This window comes from Callorhinus ursinus, unplaced genomic scaffold (genome assembly GCF_003265705.2).
Source record: "Callorhinus ursinus isolate GAN/ISIS: 27379988/994484 unplaced genomic scaffold, GSC_fseal_2.0 scaffold74, whole genome shotgun sequence".
Classification (NCBI taxonomy): domain Eukaryota; kingdom Metazoa; phylum Chordata; class Mammalia; order Carnivora; family Otariidae; genus Callorhinus; species Callorhinus ursinus.
In genome coordinates this window covers 1,064,165-1,087,912 of record NW_027397136.1, presented here as the reverse complement: position 1 = coordinate 1,087,912, position 23,748 = coordinate 1,064,165, and the positions used below count along the sequence as shown (strand labels likewise).

At 53.5% G+C, this 23,748-nt stretch overlaps 1 protein-coding gene across 1 annotated transcript; it reads left to right on the top strand.

Moving 5' to 3' along the window:
- Positions 1–475: 475 nt before the first annotated feature.
- On the top strand, positions 476–23,052 carry IL17RA (interleukin 17 receptor A). Its single transcript, XM_025851780.2, has 12 exons — positions 476–711; positions 9,710–9,734; positions 10,419–10,565; positions 11,526–11,638; positions 12,937–13,063; positions 14,588–14,635; positions 14,730–14,923; positions 15,531–15,614; positions 16,002–16,086; positions 17,109–17,210; positions 19,572–19,613; positions 20,199–23,052. The coding sequence occupies exons 1-12, from the start codon at positions 568–570 to the stop codon at positions 21,698–21,700; spliced, it is 2,613 nt and encodes an 870-aa protein (XP_025707565.1). The 5' UTR covers positions 476–567; the 3' UTR covers positions 21,701–23,052.
- The last annotated feature ends 696 nt before the right edge of the window (positions 23,053–23,748 follow it).

The following is a 23,748-nucleotide window of genomic DNA, read 5'->3' as shown; positions in this document are numbered from 1 at the left end:
GTGCTTGAGAAACGAAAGGAAAGCCAGGGAAGGCAGAGCCAGACCCCGGAGTGTCCAGGGCGTGGGAATAGAGGGACAGAGACTACGAAAACGGACTTCCTTGCAGCCTCGAGCTGGGGCCTGACGTCCAGGGACCGAAAAGAAAGCCCAGAGAAGGCTGATCCGGGACGAGCGCAAAGGGAGAAGGGACTGAAGTCGGGCGCTGAGGCTCGCGGGTAAGAGCCGGGATGAAATTTGAGAACGGGAGGGGGCCCGAGAGCCAGGCGACCGCAGCGGCCGGGGCGGCGGGAAACGTGCGCGCGGGTGCGGGTGCCCGGCCGCGGGCGCCGGGCCGAGGAGCGCGGGGAGGAGCGCGCACCTGGACGCACCGCCGAAGGAGGGCCCAGCGCGGCGCCGGGTCCCGGGCCCAAGCCCTGCCCCTTGGCGGCCCGCCCCCTGGGCGGCTGGAAGCCGGAAGCCGGCGAAGAAGAGCCAACTCCGAGCTTCTCGGCGGAAGGGGAAGCCCAGGGCCGGTCCCCTGCAGTGCCCCAGCCGCGGGCTGCGAGCGCTCCGCGACAGTGCGGGGCCATGGGGACTCCGCGCCGCGGCCCACCCGTCCTCCCGGGGCTCCCGCTGGGGCGGCTGCTGCTGCTCCTGCTCCTGAGCGGGCTGGCCCCGGCTCGCGCCTCCCCGCGGCTCCTGGACCACCCGACGCCAGTCTGCTCCCAGGAGGTAAGAGAGACCCCGACGCGCCCCGAGGATGCTGCGGGGGCGGCCGAGGTGCCCTGGGCCGGGAAGTCTGCGCTGGGGGGTCTCAGTGGGTACGAGGCTCGGCCAGAAAGAGCGGGCACGCTCGGGAGGACCCTCGGAGCGGTGGGAGTTGCGGGGTGGACCAGAGAACAGAGCGAGTTTTCAGGGGAAACGACCCGACCCGGCGTCCTGGGCAGGAGGCGGGAGCGCCGCCGCGAGGGCCCTGCGGTTCGAGGAAGGAGAGGGAGCCGCGGGGTCGGCCAGAGAGGCGGGGCAGGGTCAGTTAGAAAGGGAGGTGGGGAGGGCCCTTCGGAGGAGCCAGGACTGGCCCGGAGCGGCCTCCACGCCGTGCGCCCGGCAAATCCCCGTGGTGTCGGGGCGGGCCCGGGAGACCCATCCGGACCTCGAGAGCTTCCCCTCAAAGGAGTCCCGCCAGCCCCCGGCATTCGGATCGCGGGCGACTGTGCGGAAGTCTGGGGCCCGGTCGGATCTCGGCCCCACTCCCCGGGAGGGACCCCGCGGTCCTAGAGCCTTGCGCGCGAGCCCGGACGGCCTTTGGGGGCTAAGGGCTCGGAGCGGTGAGACGGGGACAGTTGTGCCGAGGGCAGCCGGCCGACCCCGGGCGACACCTCTCCAGAGGGACGAAGCCCTGAGGATGGGGCAGAGGATTAAGACACCGCCTTTCCAGCTCCCACCATCACCACCCCTAGGGTCCAGTTTGTACCTGTCAAGTAGTACCCTCGCTGTGCTCACAGGAAGTGACACACCCACCCCTTGGGTAGTGCCCTTTTGTGGAGGACCATCTTAAGGGGAAAAAAACAAACAGCAAAACACCGTGCCCACCTCCACAACTTCTTCCCTCAAAGCTGCCCTCTCTCTTCCACTTTCTCTCTGGTTTCCTCAGCCCCCTCCCCTCCATCACTTCTGACCCAGTAACTGAGTCAGAGGATGTGAAACAACCAAGGAGATATTTCTCCTTATCTAATTTTGTGGAGGTTTTGCCAAAAGAGGGCGGAGGATGAGTGACTATTTAGCAGGATTTTTTTTTTTTTAATGTGAAAGATGTTGGGAAATGGTCTTGTAACTCCCACTTTTAGGCAAAGCAGGGGATATATGCTTAGCAGATCCCACAACTCAGTATAGAACTATCCTACCTAGACAATTCGGTGTTCATTTTTTGGTGGCCATTTGCCAAGTGCCTGCAAAATACAAGGTACTACTGTTGCTCTGAACTGAAACTATCAGGAAACACCCCTGGGACCCTAATGTCCAGCAACTTAAATCATCTAGGAGGGGAAAAGGCTTGACGGTGCTAACTGTGGTGCAAGACAGCCTGTAGCAAGTGCTCTTTGTGCAACCAGAGAGTGTACAGAATTCCAAGGAAAAGAAAAATTATTTCCAGCTGGGATGTTCTTCATGGCCGATAAGCCATTTGGGCAACGCTGAGGGATGGTGGGGCCTCCAAAACACCAGTGGTGGAGCAGTCCAGGTGGCGGAAAGGGGCTGAGCCAAGGCCCTTGGGTGGGCAGGAAAAGGTGTGTGGCTGCAGTGGAGGGTGTGTGTGGCAGGAAGTGAGAGAAGAAGCTAGAAAGGGAGGTAGGGACTCCATGGCCCCATGGCAGCCTGGTGTGAGAGCTAGGCTGTGTTTGACTTTAATTGCTCAGTGGGAAGCACTCCTGAAAGTCAGGAGCAGGGGCAGGGCTGGAAAGGGATACTTACTGGCCAGAGTTTTCTGTGATCTCCCACGTTCTTCCCCAACCCTGCCTCTACCTACACACCTGGCTCACAACCGGCTCATCTCCATGGACAGGCAGCTTCCCTGCTTCATGGACTAGTCCCTTTAAAAAGAAAGCAACAAACCCCTCAGATTTCTCTGCCTCCATTGGTGTTTCAGTGGATGCAGCATAATATAATGAGGGGAGGGAAGGCCACAAACTTGGCCTCAGAGCACCTGCATTTGCATCCTGACTTCACCACCTAGAATCTCTGCAAGCTTGAGCAGCTTAGGCTGCCTGCTCCTTCGCCTGGGTTTCCTACTTCCACAAGCAAGAGCTGGATGAGTCATTGCAAAGTGTGTCCGAACCACTTTCCAGAATATATAAATGCCTATCCAAAGCCTGGTTGGATTGAGCACTCAGTGACTGTCTCCCAAGACAGACAGGAGCCTTCTGCAGACCTGTTCTGTTCTGCTACTAGCCCCAGTGCTGCAAGCACAGGATGTGGGAGCTTGATAAGTATTTGTGGAATGAAAGTCAAAGGAATGAGTGAGTGAATGAACGAATGAGTGATCGGCTCTGCTTGAAGTGCAGTGATTACCTGAGACCAGGCATAGCACTGTTTCTGGCTTCCTGAGTTTAACACCTCAAAACCCAGATTACTCTTGAGTTCCCCACAGAAATCAATATTGAAGAAATCATAAGTAATTGCATTTCCCTGTCCTGAGCATTCTCCACCACCGCCCCCCCCCCCCCCCCCCCCCCCGTTGGCCCTTCCCCCGGCCCGGGCTTTCTCACACGTCACCCTTGACTGCTAGCCCAGAGGAGAGCCCTCAAGGGAAGACAATGACTTGGATTTGGTCAGTTTGAGTGTTAACACACCGTTTTATGGACAGGATGAATGTTGTCTTAAAAATTCTTTTTTTCTTTCCTGAGCACTTTGTGGTTTAGACTTGGGGCAGAACAAGGGTTAGATTTAACCGTTACCTTCCGGTTACCATTCCACTCTCCTGGTGTAAAAGGTGTTCTGGGGACGCTTCTACGTGGTAGAGGCATTCTGGCAGTCAGGGCTGGGCTTGCTGCAGTTAACACGTCCCTTGGCCAACATACCTCGCACCCTGCCCGCTCCCAACAGGCCTTCCATCTAGAGACTGTGATATCAGCTGCCAGCAGCACCCAGCAGGGCCGTGTAGGCGAGAGGCCATGCCAGTCAGAAGGCCTGGGCTCTGCGCTGGGCTTCCCCGCTCACCCACTGTGCAGCCCAGGGTCAGTCATTCCACTGTGGGGAGCCAGTGTTCCCCCGTACAAAAGATCCTCGCCTCACAGGGTTACGGGGAGAGCAGATTCCATGGAGGTAAAGCACCAGACTACGTGTGTTGTAGCTTCGGAAGGTGCCAGGGCATAACATTCACCTGTAGCTCTGTGCCAGGCACTGTACGGGGGGTTCACCTGCACAGCTTCCCTCCACACTCACAACAACCTTCCACGCCACACCACTGACCCCTTCTAGAGAGGCTGGGTAACTGGCCGAAGGTCACCCCGCTACCCAGTGCTGGGCTGAGAACCCACGTGGTACGTGACTTCAGAGCCCACCTTTCCTTACCAGGCACTTGGTCTTGACCGTTGAATGCACAGACTTAGACACAGTGAAATAAATTTCTTCCTTTTAATCTTCACCACTATAGACAGAGAATATTGGCTTACCTGCTGCAGGTGTCCTTTTTTTTTTTTTTTTCCCCATTTAGACGGTACAGCAGTGATTCAGAGCATGAATTCTGGAGCAGAACTGCATGGGTTTGAGTGTCAGCTCTGTGGGACCTTGGGCCACTTAACTGACCTCTCTGTGTCTCAGTTTTTTCATCAGTAAAAATGGGATAATGCAGGGGAGGTGCCTGGGTGGCTCAGTCGGTTAAGCCTCGGACTCTTGATTTCAGCTCAGATCATGATCTCAGGGTCTGAGATCGAGCCTCGCTTCGGGTTCTGCATTTAGCATGGAGTCTGCTTGTCCCTCTTCCTCTGCCCCACCCCCTGTGTGCACCTGCATGCGCCCTCTCAAGTAAATAAATAAGATCTTTAAAAAAAAAAGAAAAAGAGAACCCAAACCGACAGATCTCTGTCCCAGCCCTCGCCACTCCCTAAAACTGTTTCCCAAAGATGATCACTTACATTTATTTTAGGTTTTTTTCCCCCTGGCATTTGCCTCCACATTTCTAAATGTACTTATATTGTTATTCTTGACTTGTCAATGTTCGATATTGCCTATTGACTCATAATAGATAAAAATTTAAATTTTTTACATTTCTCCCACATCACAATTTTAGTGAAATCCATCGTTCGTGTTTGTAACAAGTAAGTAATCTTCACTGCTGAGGCCAGTAGGTGTACTTTGATTATATTCCTTTTCTGGTGTAATTCCTTTTCCCCTTCTGAGATGATAACTGCTTTAATTCTTCCATAATTTTCCATGTAGTCAGTCAGTTTTTTCTGTCAGATTTGCCAGATGTTGTTTTCCCCAAACATCAGCTATTCCATTGATTCCATTCCCTCTCCCCCCAGAGAACTCCCTCCTGGAACCCCGCCTCCTCCAGCTCCAGCCTGGACGGATCCCTGTCTAGGCTGTGGCACAACTCTTGTACTCAGTATCCTGTTCTGGACCCTCTGTCTGTCTTCCCAGAGCCTGCCTCCCTCATTCTGCTGGAACATATCCTTCTGCAGTTTCCTAAGAAAATGGATAAGGATGTGAGGGAAATATATACACATATATACCCTCACACCGTTTATTAATTTGGCTGGGCATAAAAATCACAGGTTAAAGATAATGTCCCCTCAGAGTTACGGAGGCATTGTTCTGTTGCCTTCTAGCAAACAGTACAGATGCTGAGGAGGCCAATGTGGCCTGTGTGTGGCACCCTACTTTTCCCCGCTCTGGAAATATTTAGATCTTCTTCTTCCTGCTATTCCAGAAGTTTCATGATGTTGGACCTTGTTCTGGGCCTTTTTTCCAGGCCATTCAGGGAAACTTTTTTAATTTGGAAATATGTATCCTTTAGTTCTGGAGTGTTTTTCTTTGCTTTTTAATTTCTTCCCCTCTATTTTCTATATAATCTTCTTCTGGAAATCCAGTTAATCATACCTTGATTTCCTGACTAATTCAATAAATAGTCATATATTTTCTTTCCTATTTCTGTTTCTGTTCATTCTACTTTCAGAGAAGTTTTCTGAATTACAGCACAACCCTTCTATGGGGTATTTTATCTCCAAGGTTCATTTTTATTCTCTGCTTGCTCATTTTACCAAGATTTTATTGATCTATTTGAGAGAGAGAGAGACAGCATAAGCAGGGGCACCGCAGGCAGAGGGAGAAGCAGGCTCCCTGCTGAGCAAGGAGCTCGATCGTGAGCTAAGCCGAAGGCGGACGCTTAACCAACTGAACCACCCAGGCGCCCCTGTCTGAGAATATTTTAAGAATGAGGTCCTGGGGCACCTGGGTGGCTCAGTCGTTAAGCGTCCACCTTCGGCTCAGGTCATGATCCCAGGGTCCTGGGATCGAACCCCATGTCGGGCTCCCTGCTCCGCGGGAAGCCTGCTTCTCCCTCTCCCACTCCCCCTGCTTGTGTTCCCTCTCTCGCTGTGTCTCTCTCTGTCAAATAAATAAATAAAATCTTTAAAAAAAAAAAAAAAGGAAAGAAAGAATGAGGTCCTAATCATGATGAGCACTGAGTAATGTATGGCAGTGTTGAATCACGATAGTGTACATCTAAAACTAATATAACACTGTATGTTAACTATACTGAAATTAAAATGAAAAACTTAATAAAAATTGTTTTAAAAGAATAAGGTCCTAAAAAGCTGATTAAATACTCTGTGTAGGTAGGGCTTATTGACTTTACTATAGGGGGTCAAGCTAATGGTGAACATGCCCTATCAGTGGACTCTCAAATGTCGGAATCAGGAGGTCTTTTCCAGGGCTTGACTGCCAGCATTCTATGATCAGAGCAGGGAAAGAGGCGAAGGTTCCAACATTCCCTATGTAGACCTTCACTGAACCGCACCCGCTTCAGCTCCTTTGTTTATACTACCTCCCCAGACATGTGATACCCTTAAGACCTGATGCCTTCTTTTTTTTTTTTATGTTCAGTTAGCCACTGTATAGTACATAATTAGTCCTTGATGCAGTGTTCAATGATTCATTAGTTAAGTATAAGACCTGTTGCTTTAAAAGGTTCTGTTGGCTTCTTTCTTGTTCTTTTCCCGCTTGACCTGAGCCATTTGCCTACTCCTCCTTCCACTTTGGCTTTTAAAATAATTTGTTCTCTGGGCACCTGGATGGTTCAGCAGTTGGGCGTCTGCCTTCGGCTCAGGTCATGATCCCAGGGTCCTGGTATCGAGTCCCGCATCGGGCTCCCTGCTCAGAGGGGAGTCTCCTTCTCCCTCTGCCTGCAGCTCCCCCTGCTTGTGCTCTCTCTCTCTCTCAAATAAATAAATAAAATATTTTTAAAAAATAAAATAAAAATAAAAATTTGTTGGGGCGCCTGGGTGGCTCAGTTGGTTGAGCGTCTGCCTTCGGCTCAGGTCATGATCCTGGAGTCCCGGGATCGAGTCCCACATCGGGCTCCCTGCTCAGCGGGGAGTCTGCTTCTCCCTCTGACCCTCCCCCCTCTCATGTGCTCTCTCTCTCTCATTCTCGCTCTCTCAGATAAATAAATCTTTAAAATAAAATAAAATAAATAAAATAAAAATTTGTTCTCGGGACGCCTGGGTGGCTCAGTTGGTTAAGCGTCCGCCTTCAGCTCAGCTCACGATCGAGCTCCTTGCTCAGCAGGGAGCCTGCTTCTCCCTCTGCCTGCGGTGCCCCCTGCTTATGCTGTCTCTCTCTCTCTCTCAAATAGATAAATAAAATCTAAAAAAAAATGTTTTTTTAATTTGTTCACATCTTTTGTCCACTGATGTTTCTTCTTTGTCCATGAAAATTTCTTAAAAATGTTCTCATTCCTAGAACTTTCCTATGGTTTGGGGAGGGGGAGAGGATAATGTATGTATATGATCAACATGCTGTGACCTCTAATGGAATGTGTTACTCGATATTTCACTGATATGCATATTTTTCTCTTCCATTTAAATCTTTTTCCCCTCATTTTCCCTCTCCATCTCTTCTGCTTCCATCCCTTTACCCCCAGTAACCCGTGTGTTAACAACCTGCTATATAACTGTCCAAATATTTTTATATGTTCATACAATTATATTCATCATATGTAAATATATGGGAAGGGTTTTTTCATCACTTATTTCCATAGAAAATTGGATCATATGATAAGAAGTTCTTTGCTTATGTTTCTCACTCATCAACACATCTTAAGCATCACTCCAGGTCAGTAGATATCTACGTAACTAATTCTCTTTAATCTTTACATAATATTCCATAGTAGATAGCAGTTTCTTGTCCTCTGTGCCCCAGTCCTAGGAGTTGCTGGTGGGAGGAGAAATGAGCATGTGCATGGAAGTTAATCTCCTCACCGGCCAGGAAACAGAGTGACGCTAGAGTGAGCAGAGGCAGCTAGTGGATCCTGTTGAACGCGTGAGGAGCGCCTCACAGGGTTTCAATGGCCCTGGGTGAGTGAGAATTCAGCACCAGGAGCTGGACAGGACCCCAAGGGCTCATGAACTAGCATCCCAGAAGGTAGGGTATGGATGAAATGGCATGCTTCGAATCAGTCCTGGAGCCTGCTCAAGGATATTATTCCTGTATCCGCTTTGTGAATGAACCCTGGTGGCCGAGCATCTTCTCCCATCTTTAACCCTGTCTCTCTGCTCCCTCTTGAGAGAAAGGCAGGTGCTGACCCCAACACCAGATTTACACGCATTTACCAAATCCCTCTGTTGTCCTCAAAATTGTATTCCTGATCTGCTTCAACATCTGACTTTTTACTCCACATGATCGGTCCATTTTGCCAGACTGGATAACTAGAAATACCTGAGCCTGAGTTCTTCCTGGCTCCAGAATCAAAGCCAAATCTGAATATGTGGAGGTCACCCCTTTTAATAAGAGCTTCCATTTATTGAACGCTTACTAAATGCCAAGCTCTAAGGAAGGGCAGCCAATAATTAAAGAGCGGCCATTATGTCCCAGACACTGGACAAATATTGTGTCATTGAGCAGGCAATGACAGTTCCCCAGGCACTGCGGCCAACAAAATTCCTCATCATGATTTTCTTAGGGTTGTTTAAAGGCTGCCTATTTAACAGTCCGGGGGCACTGTATTATTTTATTTAATTGTATAATTAATACACAAATACATTTCTGCTGTTTGAAACTTCTTGTAATACAGATATATTAGAAGTGGAAAGTGAAGGGCTCCCTTCCACACCGCCATCACTACCAGCCCACTCCCTGCCCCAGGGTCTTTATATGTGTATCATTTAATTCCCACCAATGCTATGAAGGTAGTATTATGGTAATTCTGATTTTACAGTTGAAGAAATCAAGGCCTCGCAATGTTTGGTATCTGGCCTAAAGTCACTTAGCTGGTAAGTGGTGGTAAGGTGACTCAGCTCCAAGGATGTGTGTGCGTGTCTTCCCAAGAAGAGTCAGCTGGCCAAACTGAAACCAGTGATTGCATTTCCTACTGTTTGTAATTAGGCTTCGAAATCTGGCTCTCCAGAGCTCTTCTGGGTTAGAGAGTTCACACATATTGCCAAAGTAGGAAGCAGCATAAGGTGACATTTGTGCTTCAGTTTTCTGATCTATAAAATGGGGCTGAGGGTAACAGTCCTAAGTGTGTGTGAGGATTAGTGAAATATGTCTGGTCACCCAGATAGGGGCTGGCACCTATGGGAGCTTGTAGGGAGTTGGTGAATTTTCCATAGCTCCCTGTCGCAGGAGCTGTGGTTCTGCCCACGCTGTTGTCCAGACGGGAGGTGGGAAGCCCCAGGGTATTTAGAGGGCTTTTCAGCGGGGTGCCCCCAAAAGAGAACCCTCTCAGTGTGTTTAAAAGGGGGAAGTTCCCAGCTGTTGACAGTTACTCAGAAAATGCCCCTTCCATTTTGTCATCCACTGGACCCACTTGCCATCCTGTTTCTCCTTGGATGGGCAGGGTGGGAGAAGTGGGAGGAGACTATGATTTCCTGCCCCACGAGCGGCCCCCAAAAGTGAGGGTGGTGCTGTGTACATTTTATTCTTGAGAATGAGCCAAGGGGAGCATGGGAAGCCTGGCTTGTGAATTACCATTCCTTCACAGCTGTAATTACCTCCTTCCTTTCTTCCGCAGGGGCTAAACTGTGCAGTGAAGAATAGTAAGTCGTCTGTTTTTGTTCATCCTGTTGTTGCCTTGTTAATAAAGTGCTAACCTCATGCCGCTGTCTGACAGGAGCACTGCCCCTCCACCTAGGCTCCAGATGGGTGTGACAGCCTTCAGCAGGAGGGATCCTTGAGAGTCCAGGCTCTGTACACCTGCGTTTCCTATCAAGAATATCCATTATGCAAAAGTCAGGAAGTGAGACACAGAATTGTCATTTAGGTTTTGAAAACATTGTCTGGGGTGCTGCCCTGGTGTGTCTACAATACAATTTGATTTGCCAGAGCTTGTCACTGGAAAGTGAGAGACATCTGTGATGTTGATCCTGTTTTGTGTTTTAATTCAAGAAGGAGGCACACACTTCAAGTGTCTGTGCTAATTAGGGACGAACCCAGGCATATAATATAAATCAACTTCTATCACTACCCCATCCTTCCTGTGCCCCGTTTCACTGCTTTATCGCAAAACCAAGTTTCATGCTTTGTCTCCTGTCCTAAAATGCCCTTTAGACTTAAGAGATTTGCAGAGACTCAGCCAGCCGAGGGTCACAGGCCCCTGCGTGTGTACGATCGAGCTCTCTGGAGCCACCGCTGGGGCATCTTGCTTGCACGCCTCGTTCTCCTGCAGCTTCAGGCTCTTGCAGAGCGTGGGGATCTCTGATTCCTGCATTTTCTGGCTCCAGGTACCTGCCTGGATGACAGCTGGATCCACCCTCGAAATCTGACCCCTTCATCCCCCAAAGATGTCCAGGTCCACCTGGACTTTGCCCAGACCCAGCATGGAGACCTACTGCCTGTAGCCCGCATCAGGTGGACCCTGCAGACAGATGGTGAGTGGGCGTGTCGGGAGGGTGGGGGCCCTGGGAGGTTCAACCCTCTTCCAGGTGAGTCCACACACCAAACCACCGGCTCTCTCACCAGACTCAGAATGGGGCTCCCCGTCCCGTCCTCAGACACGAGGGCCCAGATTTCATGCTGAAAGCCTCCATCATTTCATGCAGTAAATGAATACTTTTTTAGTGTTTTAGATATTAACCCATGATGGTGTCTTCTCAACCCACCATCCCTCCTTCAGCCTAAAATCCTTATCACCCCAGAAAGAAAGTCAAGTGGTTCATTCTCTGACTGTGGTACCAAATATTTATTGGAAAATGGTAACACATTGGCCAGTGTGCTTTTTCCCTTAATTTAGGGGCAGACGTTTTTTTTTAAGTAATCTCCACACCTAACGTGGGGCTCAGACTCATGACCCCAAGATCGAGAGTCACATGCTCCACCTACTGAGCCAGCCAAGTGCCCCTAGGGGCTAGCATTTTCTAAGACAACACTCCCCCCGCCAAAACCTCTTTAGGGATAGAGAGTCGTATGACAGAATCGGGCAGATTGGGGTTAACAAGAGCCAGCCCCACATTTGTGACCAGGGCCTGGGGGAGGTCATCCTCCTTAAAAGTCTCCAGCCCCTGGTGCCTACCTGAGCCTCTCCAAGGATGGGGACAGCCAGGTTTGACACCCAGGCCATGTCGTCAACATCCTGGCCACAAATCTGCAAAGCCTTTGCCTCTGGCCCAGTGCAAAGTTTCACTTGTCCTTGCCCAGCTGGGAAGTAACCTCTGCAAGGCCGTGGGCTCCACCAAGCCCAAGAGTGAGCTGGAGGGAGCAGGAAGTGGAGGGTTAGGTACAGTGAACAGATTTTCTTTCAAGAGTGAGTAAGCATAACAGGGAAGTTCCACGCCCAGTGGTTTGTCTTTGTTGACCTGCCTCTGTTCGTCTCTTCTCCCTCCGACCTGCAGCCAGCATCCTCTTCCTGGAGGGTGCAGAGTTATCTGTCCTGCAGCTGAACACCAATGAACGCTTGTGCGTCAAGTTTGAGTTTCTGTCCAAACTGCAGCATCATCGCAAGCGGGTAAGCAGCCGGCTCCAGAGCGCATTGTGTTCCTCTACTGATAGCGAGGAGCGAAAGTGTTTTTGAAGACTTCCCAGACATGCCCACCCCTGCTTTTGCTCCCAACTTTCCCTAGTTGTTCAGCGTAAAGGAAGTTGAGTCGAAGGCCTTGCACAGCCCCACTCCTGTTCTCTTCCTGTGTGACTGAGGCTAATGTGGGGCCTGCCTCCAGGAAGGAGCAGCTTTGCCCAGACCTGGGAACTGCAGTGGCTGTGGGCACAAGCGGGGGAGTTCTGCAGCAGTTTCTATTTATTTTGCTGCTCACTGCCCGATGGTAAAAGGTTGATTCTCATCTAGTGTGTTTAAAGCATCGGTTCACAAGAGTGTGGTCCCAGGGCTGGCAGCATGGGCATGCCCTGCAAACCAGTTAGAAATGCAGAAGCTAGGGCCCCACCCCCGACTTCCAGAATCAGAAATGCTGAGGCTGGGGCCCAGCAGTCGGTGTTGAACCAGCCTACCAAGTGATTCTGGGGCAAGCTCCAGTCTGAAAACTTGCCAGTTAAAATCTGCAAAAGTGTCTGTTTGCAGATCTCCCACAAACGCAAGCAGCCAAGACAGTTCCCTTCCCCTGTATTTAATGAGGACCCCCAAACTTGACTGCTGGCTGGATGGTGAGGCCCAGGTGCCTAGAACGACTTAGAAGCAAAGGACCGCACACCCCCATCCACTCCCACACTAATGAGGATGGAAGTTGGAATCAATATGTGTCATCTGCACCATCCAGAAAATATCCTCATACCTTCTGTAATCTCCAGCAGAGGTGATTGCAGGCGCACGCTGAGTGGGGATCTGTAGCCCTCCCTCTGCACTTTTGTGCTCCAGAACATTCTCAAGAGGTCCCGACTTTCCCATTTAAGGAGGAAGAGTCACTTAACAAACGGTTTTTAGCTGCCTCTTGTGTGCTAGCTCTCCCACTAGCCCGGAGTCCTCTGGCCAGTTCCCTCACCCCATCGTTCTGGAGTCTGAGAGGGCTGACCAGGGAGGAGGGCTGTTTCGGCTTTCCCCAGATTCTCTGGCATATGACACTGCTGTCTACTGCTGACGCCAGATCTAGGTTTTTTAGGTAGGCATCAAAGACCAGAGGAAACCAAGAGCAGAGACGCACCTCCCTCTGATTTTGGATCTTGCTGTGGTGGTTTTCTTCCCCTGTTTCTCGGACCTTTCAGGGGGCGGGCAGGGGTGGAGTTCTCTGGGCACACACCGCTGGGTGAGAGGTGTGTGTGTGACCTGTCCAACCTCCCCTTCCTCCCTCTCTTCAGTGGCATTTTACCTTCAGCCACTTTGTGGTAGAACCTGGCCAGGACTATGAGGTGACCGTTCACCACCTGCCCAAACCCATCCCTGACGGGGACCCAAATCACCAGTCCAAGAACTTCCCCGTGCCCGGTAAGAGCGCCCTCCCAAGCCATTCCTTTCACCACTCGGCTCTTCCTGTTCGAGAGAAACCAGTAGGTGGCTCAGACATCAGCCTCCCGCTCAGCTGGGCCATCCATGGCTGCCATTGTCAGCACGTGGTACCTACAGAATGAACAGACGCCACGGCTGGGGACCTCCTGCCCAGGAAACGTCGGGAAGACCAGCCGCTCTGAGGAGAGTTTAACCCCCGCTTCAAGCCTCGTCCCTCATCACCTCGCTCTGCACGTTTGTCTTGTTTCATTCCCCACCCGCCCTGCCTGGTTCTTCACTTTTTACCCCATATCCTACCTGCATTTATCTGCCACCATCCCCTCTTCCCCTCAGGTCCGTCCTGCCCAGGAAAGACCACGGGGCTGATCTTCTAAAGTGTCGTCTGATGTCTGTGCCCCTTCTAGTTCTCTGTCCTCCCAGCATCTCAGCCACAACCTACATTTCCCATTGTTCACAGCTGACTCCGTCTGGAGCCCCAGCCCCCTTGAGGACAGGGTCTGGGGCTCACACCCATCCACGCAAGCTCCCGAGCCTCCCATTGCCTTGCCTGTAGTAGGCAGTTCAGAAACATGCTTGTTAAGGATGATGACAGCCTTCACACACACACACACACACACAATCTGCTTACCCTGCTTTTATTTTTCTTCACGTTACCCATCACTCCCTTACACATTATCATGATATTTTTGTGACGTTACATTATACTGTTTGTTTTCTTTGGTCTCTTCTACTAGAATGTGCTCTCCAGAGGGCAGGGACTCTCCCTTATTCACCACTATATCTCTAGTGCCTAAACCAGTGCCTGAAACAGGTCGGGTGTTCATAAATGCTTGTCAAATGAGTGAACAGCCCCCCCAGGCCCTTCCTTTGTTCCTACAGTAGACTAACTCAGTCCCTGTCACAGCAGTTCACACCTGTCACATGTCTTCTTAAACCAAAGTGAAAATGTTACAGGCAAGGCCACTGGGGAAGGGAAGGCAGGAAGATGTCTATGGAGCAGTGGTCCTCAGGGCAGTCCCTAAGCCAGTGGCATCCTTGAATTACCTGGGAGCTTGTTAGAAATGCAGATTTTCATGGACCCTCCCCAGACCGACTGCATCCAGAAACTACCCAGGGTGATGCACAGGAAAGTTTGAGAAGCACTGCTGTGAAGGAATAAAGTACTTCTGCCCCTGTCAAGAGTCAGAGGCAGCCTGCAGAGAAGCCTGGGGGCGGGCGGAGAGGGTGGGGGGAGGAACTAGAGTCGGCCGAGACTCTCAGCAAGCCCGGGAGTGGAGTCTGGAAGGTTCTGTGAGAGACCAGGGAGGACAAGCAGGTCAACCGCCAGTTCTGTGGGGCCTCTGGCCCTTGGCAGCAGTTCAGTCCTGGAGCTTGCTTTGACGGGGCCGTCTTTGACCAGACTCCCCAGAAGGAAAGAGGTGGTTGTCCATGGTGTCAGGAGTCTGGAAGAGCAAACTTTCTAAGACAGAGGCTTAGTGGTTTCCCCTTTCTCCGGGTTGGCAGGCTGCGAAGACCCCAGGATGAGGAGGACCACACCGTGTGTGAGCTCAGGTAACCACAGCCAGCGGCCTTGCTGGGGGAGCTTTGCTCGGGTGCACACACACACCACCCCCTCACTCCCAACCCGTGTCTGTGCCCTGGGCAGGCAGCCTTTGGGACCCCAACATCACGGCAGAGAGCCTGGAGGCCCAGCAGCTGCGGGTGAGCTTCACGCTGTGGAACGAGTCTACCCCTTACCAGATCCTGCTGACCAGCTTTCCACCCACGGAGAACCAGAGCTGCTTCCATCGTGTCCTCATGGTGCCCGACGTAAGGCCGTCACTGTCCTGGCCCTCGCAGGTAGCTCTACGCCCCCTCCCCAAGCTTCAAGCCACCCAGTACTGTGCTTGGTTGACCCCAGGTCTGTGCTGCTCAGCTCCTTGTCTTTCCTTCTCACATGTGGCGGGTGTAGAGTCGGGTCTGTGGTGGATCCTTCCTTTGGCTCCGTTGTATAGTTGATCTCTGCCCTGCTTCCCTCCCCCATCCTCTCAGATCCTCCTTCCACACAGTCCCCCTGGTTCTCTTTGCTCTGGTTTATTTTTATCCCACCTGTTCCAAAAAGGACCTGAAGAGTTTTCAAATGTGGTATTAAGACAAAGGGGAAATAAAGATGAGGAAACGAGGAAGCCAGGGTGGGGTTACTACAGAAAATGTGTGTCATGCCGTTGGCTGTGAGCACAGATGTGTCCCCACGATCCCCAGCAGGCAAAGCAAAGAGAGAAAAACCAGTCACTAGATGTGCTCCTGAATCAACAATGAGCCAGTTGCTATAGGGAACTTTTCCAGAAACCCGGAAAGCCTTCCCTGGGCGCGCTGGACAGCAGTGGCCGTGTTCCCGGCAGCCGCCTTTAGCGCTGCGGCAAGCTCGTGCCCGTCCAGCCTGACCCCCCCTCCCACCTCCCTGCAGGCCGCACTCGAGGACGCCCACCGGCGGGCCAACGTCACGCTCACGCTGTCAGACCAGAACTGGTGCTGCCGCCACCAAGTGCAGGTGGGTGCGGATGGCCCCGGCAGGTGTGGGAGCACGTGCACAGGCGGGCCCTCCGCCTAGAGGGGCCGAGTAGGGGAGGCGGGCCGCCCAAGGACTCGTGCTTTCTCCGAGGACCTGGCACCCCGACCCCCTGGGGCTCCCTGCCTGGGGAGACCTCCTCTTTGCCTTCCCCAGCCCTGTATACTCCCGGCCTCCCCGGCAGGGCTTCTTGGCGCCTGGTAGCCTATGGGCGATCTGCCTGGCAGGCCCGTGGGCGTCCCAGAGTAGCCGGCCAGGCTCTGCTCCCTCCGGGAGCCCCTGCTGGCAAGAGCACACTCGCGGAGGGCCCGAGCCTCCCCACCCAGCGTCTCAGTGGCCCACTGTCCCCCGCTTTCTCTGCGCCCCCAGATCCAGCCCTTCTTCAGTAGCTGTCTCAACGACTGTCTCAGACACTCCATAAGCCTCCCTTGCCCAGAAATTCCAGAGGCTCCAGGTAGGGAGTGTATGGCTGCTCTGGGGCGTTTTCAGGGGGTGAGGGTAAAGGAAGGCCGGCACCTTGAGCTGAGCCCTGACCTCGTGCTGAGGGTGGGGGCGGGCTTTAATTTTACTTGGAGTTATTCAGGCCCGCAGTGTGGGGCCGTAGAGACACTCCTGGGTTGGACTCCTGACTGCCTTTCATTAGCTGTGTAGCCCTGGACAAAATATGTAACCTTTCTGATCCTGAACTTCTGTGACTGAAGAACTGTGGATCGTCCTTGTCCGAGAGTTTTAGTATGGACCACGAAGTGCTTTACCATGTCCACTTTTAAACCCCACGGATTGTGACTCCTGGTGCCATGAAGTAGAGCGTCCCTCCCCCAGTTCGTAGATGAGGAAGTAGAGGCACAGAGATGCTCAGTGACTTGTCCGAGATCACACACCAGGAAAGCGGCAGAGCTGCCCGTCCCTCCCCATGCCCTGCTCCGCGGCCCACCGCCCACAAAGAAGCCGCCGCAGCCTGAGCCACAGCCTTTACATGGGCCTGGAGGAGGATCTGGCCTCCCGGGTGGGATTTGGGGGCCTCTCTTAGCAGGCCGGCAGCTTAGGTGTTTCCTGTAGACATCATTAAGTTGAGCGGGTGTCTGGAGCACTCAGGGTAGGGCCAACGTCACCAGCAGGCCCCCGTGGGTGTCAGCGATGGGTTTTGTGATTACTGCTAGTAACGAATACTGTTTTCCCTTTGTTCTCATTGCAGACTCAATTGCAGGTAAGGCCGGCAGTCCTTCCCATCGTGCTGCGGGAGTTCCCAGGGGCCCTTCCTCAGGAGCCGCATGAGAAGTCCCTGACTGAGCCTCGCCTGGAGCCAGGCAGACAAGGCTGAACTGGGTGGCCAGCCCGGGGGTGGAGGTCACCAGCATATCATGGCACAGGCCACAGAGGACAGCCCAGGGGCTGGGCAGCGGGGCTGGAGGAGCTCGGGACTGGCGGAGCGGGCGTCCTCCGCCACGTCACTCATGCGGTTCCCACTTCCCACAGACTACATACCCCTGTGGGTGTACGGGTTCATCACGGGCATCTCCATCCTGCTGGTGGGTTCTGTCATCCTGCTGATCGTCTGCATGACCTGGAGGCTACCCGGTAAGGGGCGTCATGGGGTTTGCCTCTCTGTTCCTCTCTTTCCTCCCACGCCTTCCTCTTCCCACTCCAGTCTCTGCAAGGCTGTACTCAGAGGGCACCCTGCAGTCCCAGGCCCCCCAACCCAAGTGAACTACTGACATTGTCTCTCTTTGGCCACGGCAAGCTCCCTTGTCAGGAACTCAGCCTGCGGGAAGGCTGAAGCGGGCTCGGATCCCAGCTCCACTGCTTACTCCCTGGGCACATTACTTCATTCTCTGAGCCTCGGGTTCCTCTTTTATAAAAAGGAGATTATAAAGATACCCATATCACAAAACGAATATAAAGACTACATGCAATAACGTATATGACTTTTTAGCCTTGAGCCTGGCGCATATTTGCTCAACATATGTTAGCCACAATTATGTTTATTGCTACCAAAATTAATAGTATTAAAACAAACTGGATGGAAGGAGCTAAGGTAGGGTTTCTCTGCCTCAGACATGATCAGCCAGGCAGGTGGGAGAACCTGAATGAGCCCATCCTGCAGCCCCCAGATGCGTGTACATCTGTCAGGAAGAACAGCAAGGGACAGCACGATGTGATAGAGAAAGCTCTGGGTGGGTCCAGGATAAATGGATGCGGCTCGCAGCTCCGCCTCCCTGCTTTGCAGGCATAGGCAGCTTGCTGAACAAACCCTGGATTTGGTTTTGTCTTCTGTGAACTGGGATAATGACCCCTCCCTCTCAAGGTTGTGGTGCGGATTGAATGGTCTAGCCATGGAAGGCACTGACCAGGGAGTGCTGGGAGGTAGCAGCTCCTCTCCCTGCAGCCCTCTCTGGCCAAGTGCTGAGCAGGAGAGCACATGGGCCTCCAGGTGAGGGGCTCGGCCTTCCCCTGCCCCTCTGCGGCCCCACGCCCTTTCTTCAGTGGTCTAAGAGCTGTTTCCGCACTTCCAAGGCTCATCAGGATTAAGTATTAATCATTATTAATTCTTGTGTGATGGGGAGACTACCACAGCAGGCCCTGGAAGACCCACCGTGAGGGCACTTCTCCACAGGACTGTTTCGGGGTCAGATAAGTTAACATCTCCGTGAGTGCTTTAAAGACTGATTGATTGATTGATTGCGGGGGGCGGGCAGAAGGAAAGGGGAGAGAAAGAGGAAGAATCTCAAGCAGACTCCCCGCTGAGTGCTGAGCCCCACATGGGGCTCCATCTCATGACCTGAGCCAAAACCAAGAGTCGGACACTTAACCGACTGAGCCACCCAGGCGCCCCCGTGAGTGCTTTATAAACTGTAAAGCTCTTCATAGATGCCACGGAGGCTTTTTGCTTCATTTCTGTTGTTGCATTTCTGACCTTGTATTGAAGTGTGCCCCACACCATGGGGTGAAGGAAAGGACACTTGTTCGACTGTCTTTTGGTAGTTCTGGGAAAAGGCCCAAGAGGTGGGAATTGAAATTCTGGTTCAAAAAGTCTTCCTTGGGGCGCCTGGGTGGCTCAGTTGGTTAAGCGGCTGCCTTCAGCTCAGGTCGTGATCCTGGAGTCCCGGGATCGAGTCCCGCGTCGGGCTCCCTGCTCAGCAGAGAGTCAGTCTGCTTCTCCCTCTGACCCTCCCCCCTCTCGTGCTCTCTCATTCTCAAATAAATAAATAAAATCTTTAAAAAAAGTCTTCCTTGGCTACCCATGGGTTCAGTGCATACTGCCATGTCACCGAGGAGCTGACTCCTAGACCACAGTTCCCTTCTTTGTATCTCTGGGGGAGCAGTTGCCTAAGAATGTTGTTTCCCTTTCTCACCTCAGAAATACCAGGAGGAAATGTTGTAAACAGGCCTGATGGGGGCTGCTTCTGGAGATGTGTTGTAAGCCTCTTGCAAGGATGAGTCTGGGGAAGAGCTTTCCTGCCATGGGGCGTTTCCTCAGGGGTGGCCAGACTGTGGGGAGGAGAGGAACCATTGCTAGAACAAGGGACATGGGGGGAACCCCTAGTCACCATACTGGGGGTCCTGGCTGGGTCAGTGCTGCAGAATATTCGTGACCCCAGCTGACTATGTACAATGTACCAGACACTTCACAGATACAATCTCATTTAATCCCTGCTGCACAGACCCCTTTTACAGAGGAAGAAACTGAGTTTCGGAGGCCTTAGTAACTTTCCCAGATCTCACAGCTGTTGATGGCAGACCTGGGAGTCACACTGAGCGGCTCCTCACAGCCCGGTCTGTGAAGGTCCTGAAGCATCTGGCAACTGCCTCCGACTGCCCTCCCTGACCGTCTGTCCTGGGTCAGGGGTGGGACAGCACTCCTTCAGATGCCCCTGGGAATTGGTCCCTATTTCTCTTCCAAAAGAGCTGCTCCAGTGTTTTTTTTTTTTTTTCTTTCAGGGTCTCATCGTGAAAAATATGGTAATGACACCAAATACACAGGTCAGTATTTCCTGGTGTGGGTGGGGTGGGTTCGGTGAGTGTTGCTGTCAAAGGCATGATGGAAGGTTCTCTTGAGACACAGGGGTGGGTTGCCTTCTGCAGTTTAACTCCTGATTTCCTTCAGGAGACCTCAGCTTGGAGGACCCACCTTCCAGGACCCCCACACAGAGAGAACCACAAATGGCAAGGCTGGGATACCATTTTTGAAATCACTTGGACAAGGAAAGGAAGGGAAGGGTACCATCTTTGATGAAAAGAGGTCCTACCTATAACAGATATTTGTATTCCATAGAGAGGCCTTTGTGCCTATTTTGCTTTTTAATTACAATAATTAAAGTATAGGCTCAAGGCCAGATAGGAATCTTGAGAAAGAAATGCACTCTCCCAGAAGGCACCACATGGTAATTCTTTTCAGGCAGCCAGAACGGGTGAAAGAGCAACATCTGGCTTATTCCAAGGCCTCGGTTGCATTTACTTAGACTAGGGAACCGGTGTCTGCCTGGTCCAGACGCCCCCTGGGCTGTCTGAGGATCAGCCCAGGTGCACACCCAAACCTGGGGGCCTGGCTTTCCTTGTTTCCCTCAGATGTCCTGCCCGAGACCAGCCTGACCCCTCCACCCCTGAAGCCCAGGAAGGTCTGGATTGTCTACTCTGCCGACCACCCTCTCTACGTGGACGTGGTCCTGAAGTTCGCCCAGTTCCTGCTCACCGTCTGTGGCACCGAGGTGGCCCTCGACCTGCTGGAGGAGCAGGTCATCTCAGAGGTGGGGGTCATGACCTGGGTGGGCCGCCAGAAGCAGGAGATGGTGGAGACCAACTCCAAGATCATCATCCTGTGCTCCCGAGGCACCCGGGCCAAGTGGCAGGCCATCCTCGGCTGGGAGGAGCCGGCTATCCAGCTCCGGTGTGACCGCTGGAAGCCCGCAGGTGACCTTTTCACTGCAGCTATGAACATGATCCTACCAGACTTCAAGAAGCCAGCCTGCTTCGGCACCTACATTGTCTGCTACTTCCGTGACATCAGTAGTGAGAGTGATATCCCCGACCTCTTCAACATCACTTCCAGGTACCCACTCATGGACAGGTTTGAGGAAGTTTACTTCCGGATCCAGGACCTGGAGATGTTTGAACCTGGCCGGATGCACCGCGTTGGGGAGCTCACAGGTGAGAACTACCTGCAGAACCCGAGCGGCTGGCAGCTCAAGGAGGCCGTGGAGAGGTTCCGGGAGTGGCAAGTCCAGTGCCCAGACTGGTTTGAGCGCGAGAACCTTTGCTCAGCGGATGACCAGGACTTCCCGTCCCTGGACGAAGAGGTGTTTGAAGAGCCCCTGCTGCCACCAGTAAGAGGGATCATCAAGCAGAAACCCCTGGTGCACGAACCCACCTCTGAGGGCTGCCTGGTGGGAGATCTGCTTGTCAGTGAGGAAGGAAGAGGGCTGTCAAGGCTGGAACCTCAACTCCAGCCCCAAGGAGAGCTGGCGGCCCAGGCCCTCCAAACCGCAGTGCTCCTAGTGGACGAGGTCCCTTCGGCTCAGGCCGTGGAACCCGTCCCTCCGGCCGTTGAGAGCAGCACAGCGGGCCGGCTGGCCGTGGTCGGGGGCGACGAGGCCTGCCCGCTGCTGGAGGGCTGCGGCCCGCGGCGGAACAGTGTCCTCTGCCTCCCCGTGGACTCAGAGGCCCCGCCTCTCTGCAGCACCCCAGTGGCATCTCCCAACTACGTCCCAGAAGATGTAAGGCAGCAGCTCGAAGGCTTGATGTTCTCACTCTTCCAGCAGAGTCTGAGCTGCCAGGCCCAGGAGGGCTGGGACAGAGCTGCAGTGGCCCTCAAAGACCTCTGCACGCCCTGTGAGGGGGAGCAGCGGCAGTCCGTGCAGTCCGACCAGGGCTATATCTCCAGGAGCTCCCCACAGCCCCCTGAAGGACTTACGGAAATGGAGGAAGAGGAAGAAGAACAGGACCTGGGGACATCGGCCAAGCAGCTCTCTGCTGAGGACCTAGAGAGCCTGAGAAGCCTCCAGAGACGGCTCTTCTTCCAAGAGCTTCAGAAGAACTCCGGCTGGGGCGGTGTGGAGCCAGAGGAGCCTTAGGGCCCCCCTAGCCCCAGGGTGTTAGGGAAGGGCGGCGTGTGTACACGAGCGCACATGTGTCTGTATATATGCCTATGTTCCTGTGTGAAGTGTTTGCCTTTAAATGTGGACCTCTTGAGCCCTGGGCATTGCCCTGAATTTTCTTCCTCTGAGCCTGTGGTCGCGTTCTGTCCCAGCAAGAATCCACAGCCCATCCCCGGGAGCCAGCCACAGAGCATCCCTGAGCCTCCATCGTGCAGTCATTCGGTCATCCAGCATTTATTTTGCACCTCTCATGTGCCAAGCATCTGAGATACAAAGATCAATTGCACAGGGGCTCTGGCCACCAAGGGGCTTAACGTCTGGTGGGAGCAGCAGATTAGCAAACGGGATGGTCCTGTGCGATGGAAAGGCTTAGTAGAGGTCTGCCCAGGGCTGTGAAAGTACACAGAAGGAGCAGCTGGGCCCAGAGACCGTGGTTGGAGAGGGCAGCGGTCCCCGGGGCAGGGGCAGCATGTGGGGTGAGGGCTGGGGCCAGTGAGCCTGGAGCGGGAGGAGGGGGCAGCCGGAGCCTGGGCTGCAGAAGGGCTTGTGGGCTAGGCTGGGGGGTTGGGACATTAGCCCGGTGGCCTGGCATTCCTTTGACAGGGTGAGCTGCTGCCCTGCAGAGGAGGGGCCTGAGGACCAAACGTACCCGAAAGCCACCTCAGACCATCTCTGGAAAGACACAGGATAGAAATGTGTGATGAGAACCTTAAAAGCATTCAGCAGGAAGAAAAGCCTGGAATCCTGAGCTCCCATTTTGGCCCTCAGTCAGTGGGAGAGCCACTGCAGAGGAGTCTTCCGGGGTCGCATGGCCAGGCCCCTGGGCAGCAGCACCCCGCCCCCGAGCTCAGGAAGCCCCAGAGCTGGGGGCCCAAGCCTGAGTGTGAGATACGGAGGGCGCCCGGCAGGGTGGGCAGAGGGGCGCAGGGTGGGAATGAGAGGCACACAGGGCCTGGCAGGCCTCTCTGGGGTGGAGAGGAAAACAGGCCACTCTGTACTTAAAAGTCTGAGGTTCAAAGACAGTATTCAAGGAGAGATGCTAAGGCTCAGTGCTGGAAGACATTGTGCCTGAAGTGCCTTCTCGGGAGGAACTGAAGGCTTCTGGCCGTCCGGGGTCCTGGCGAGCACGCTGGGATGCTGTCTGCCCCTGGACTCAGGTGAGCTCATTGCCTGGACTCGAGCCCTCAGCTGGCACCAAGCTCCCAGTGAAGGGGTGAGGACTCAGGCAGGTAATGGGAAACCGTCACAGGCTGTGTGTGTGTGTGACACACACGTGTGTCCTGTGCACAGAAGGGAGATGGTCAATAAAAGATTTGTCCAGCCTGGTAGTTCTGTTGAGTCACGTGTTGCTACAGGCCGAATGCCTGGCTGTGAGTCCTTTCAGTCGTGCGATTTCCCCGGGCAGCCGCAGGGGCAGTGGGTCGAAGGCCCGGACTGTGTGTGGCCCATACACAGCCCCACAGCAGCGAAGGAACAGGGAGGCAGAGCCGCACACAGGTTGTCTGTATCCCCCCCCAAATACTTGACAACTCATCCTCAGTGTGGTGGCAGCGGAGGTACAGGTGATCAGGTCGTGAGGATGCAGCCCCAGAGAGCTCCGTGCACCCCCTGCCTCGTGAGGGCGTGGCGAGATGGTCATTTGTGAGCCGGGCTGCAAGCACACACCCAGTCTGCCGGCTCCCCGGTCTTGGACTTGGCCGGCCGCTGGAGCTGTGAGCAGTGTGTGTGTAAGCCGTCCGGTCTTTGGTGTTCTGTGCCCTCAGCCCTCCCAGGTGGAGACAGCAAGAAAGGGAGCTGCGTTCTCCTGGCCACCAGCCTCTCAGGCTTCGTCTCCCCTCCAGTTGGCTGGCAGTGGGCATCCCTGGGGCCAGATGCCCACCAAGCTTTCCGTGACGTCGCCCCAGCTTCCAGGAAGCACTGACTCAATGCCCAGGGTGTGGAACACCATGGTGGACTCTTCCTGGCTGGGGCCAGGCTTGACACGCCAGCAGCATGGCCCCAGCCAGTGTAGCCCTGGTGCCCAG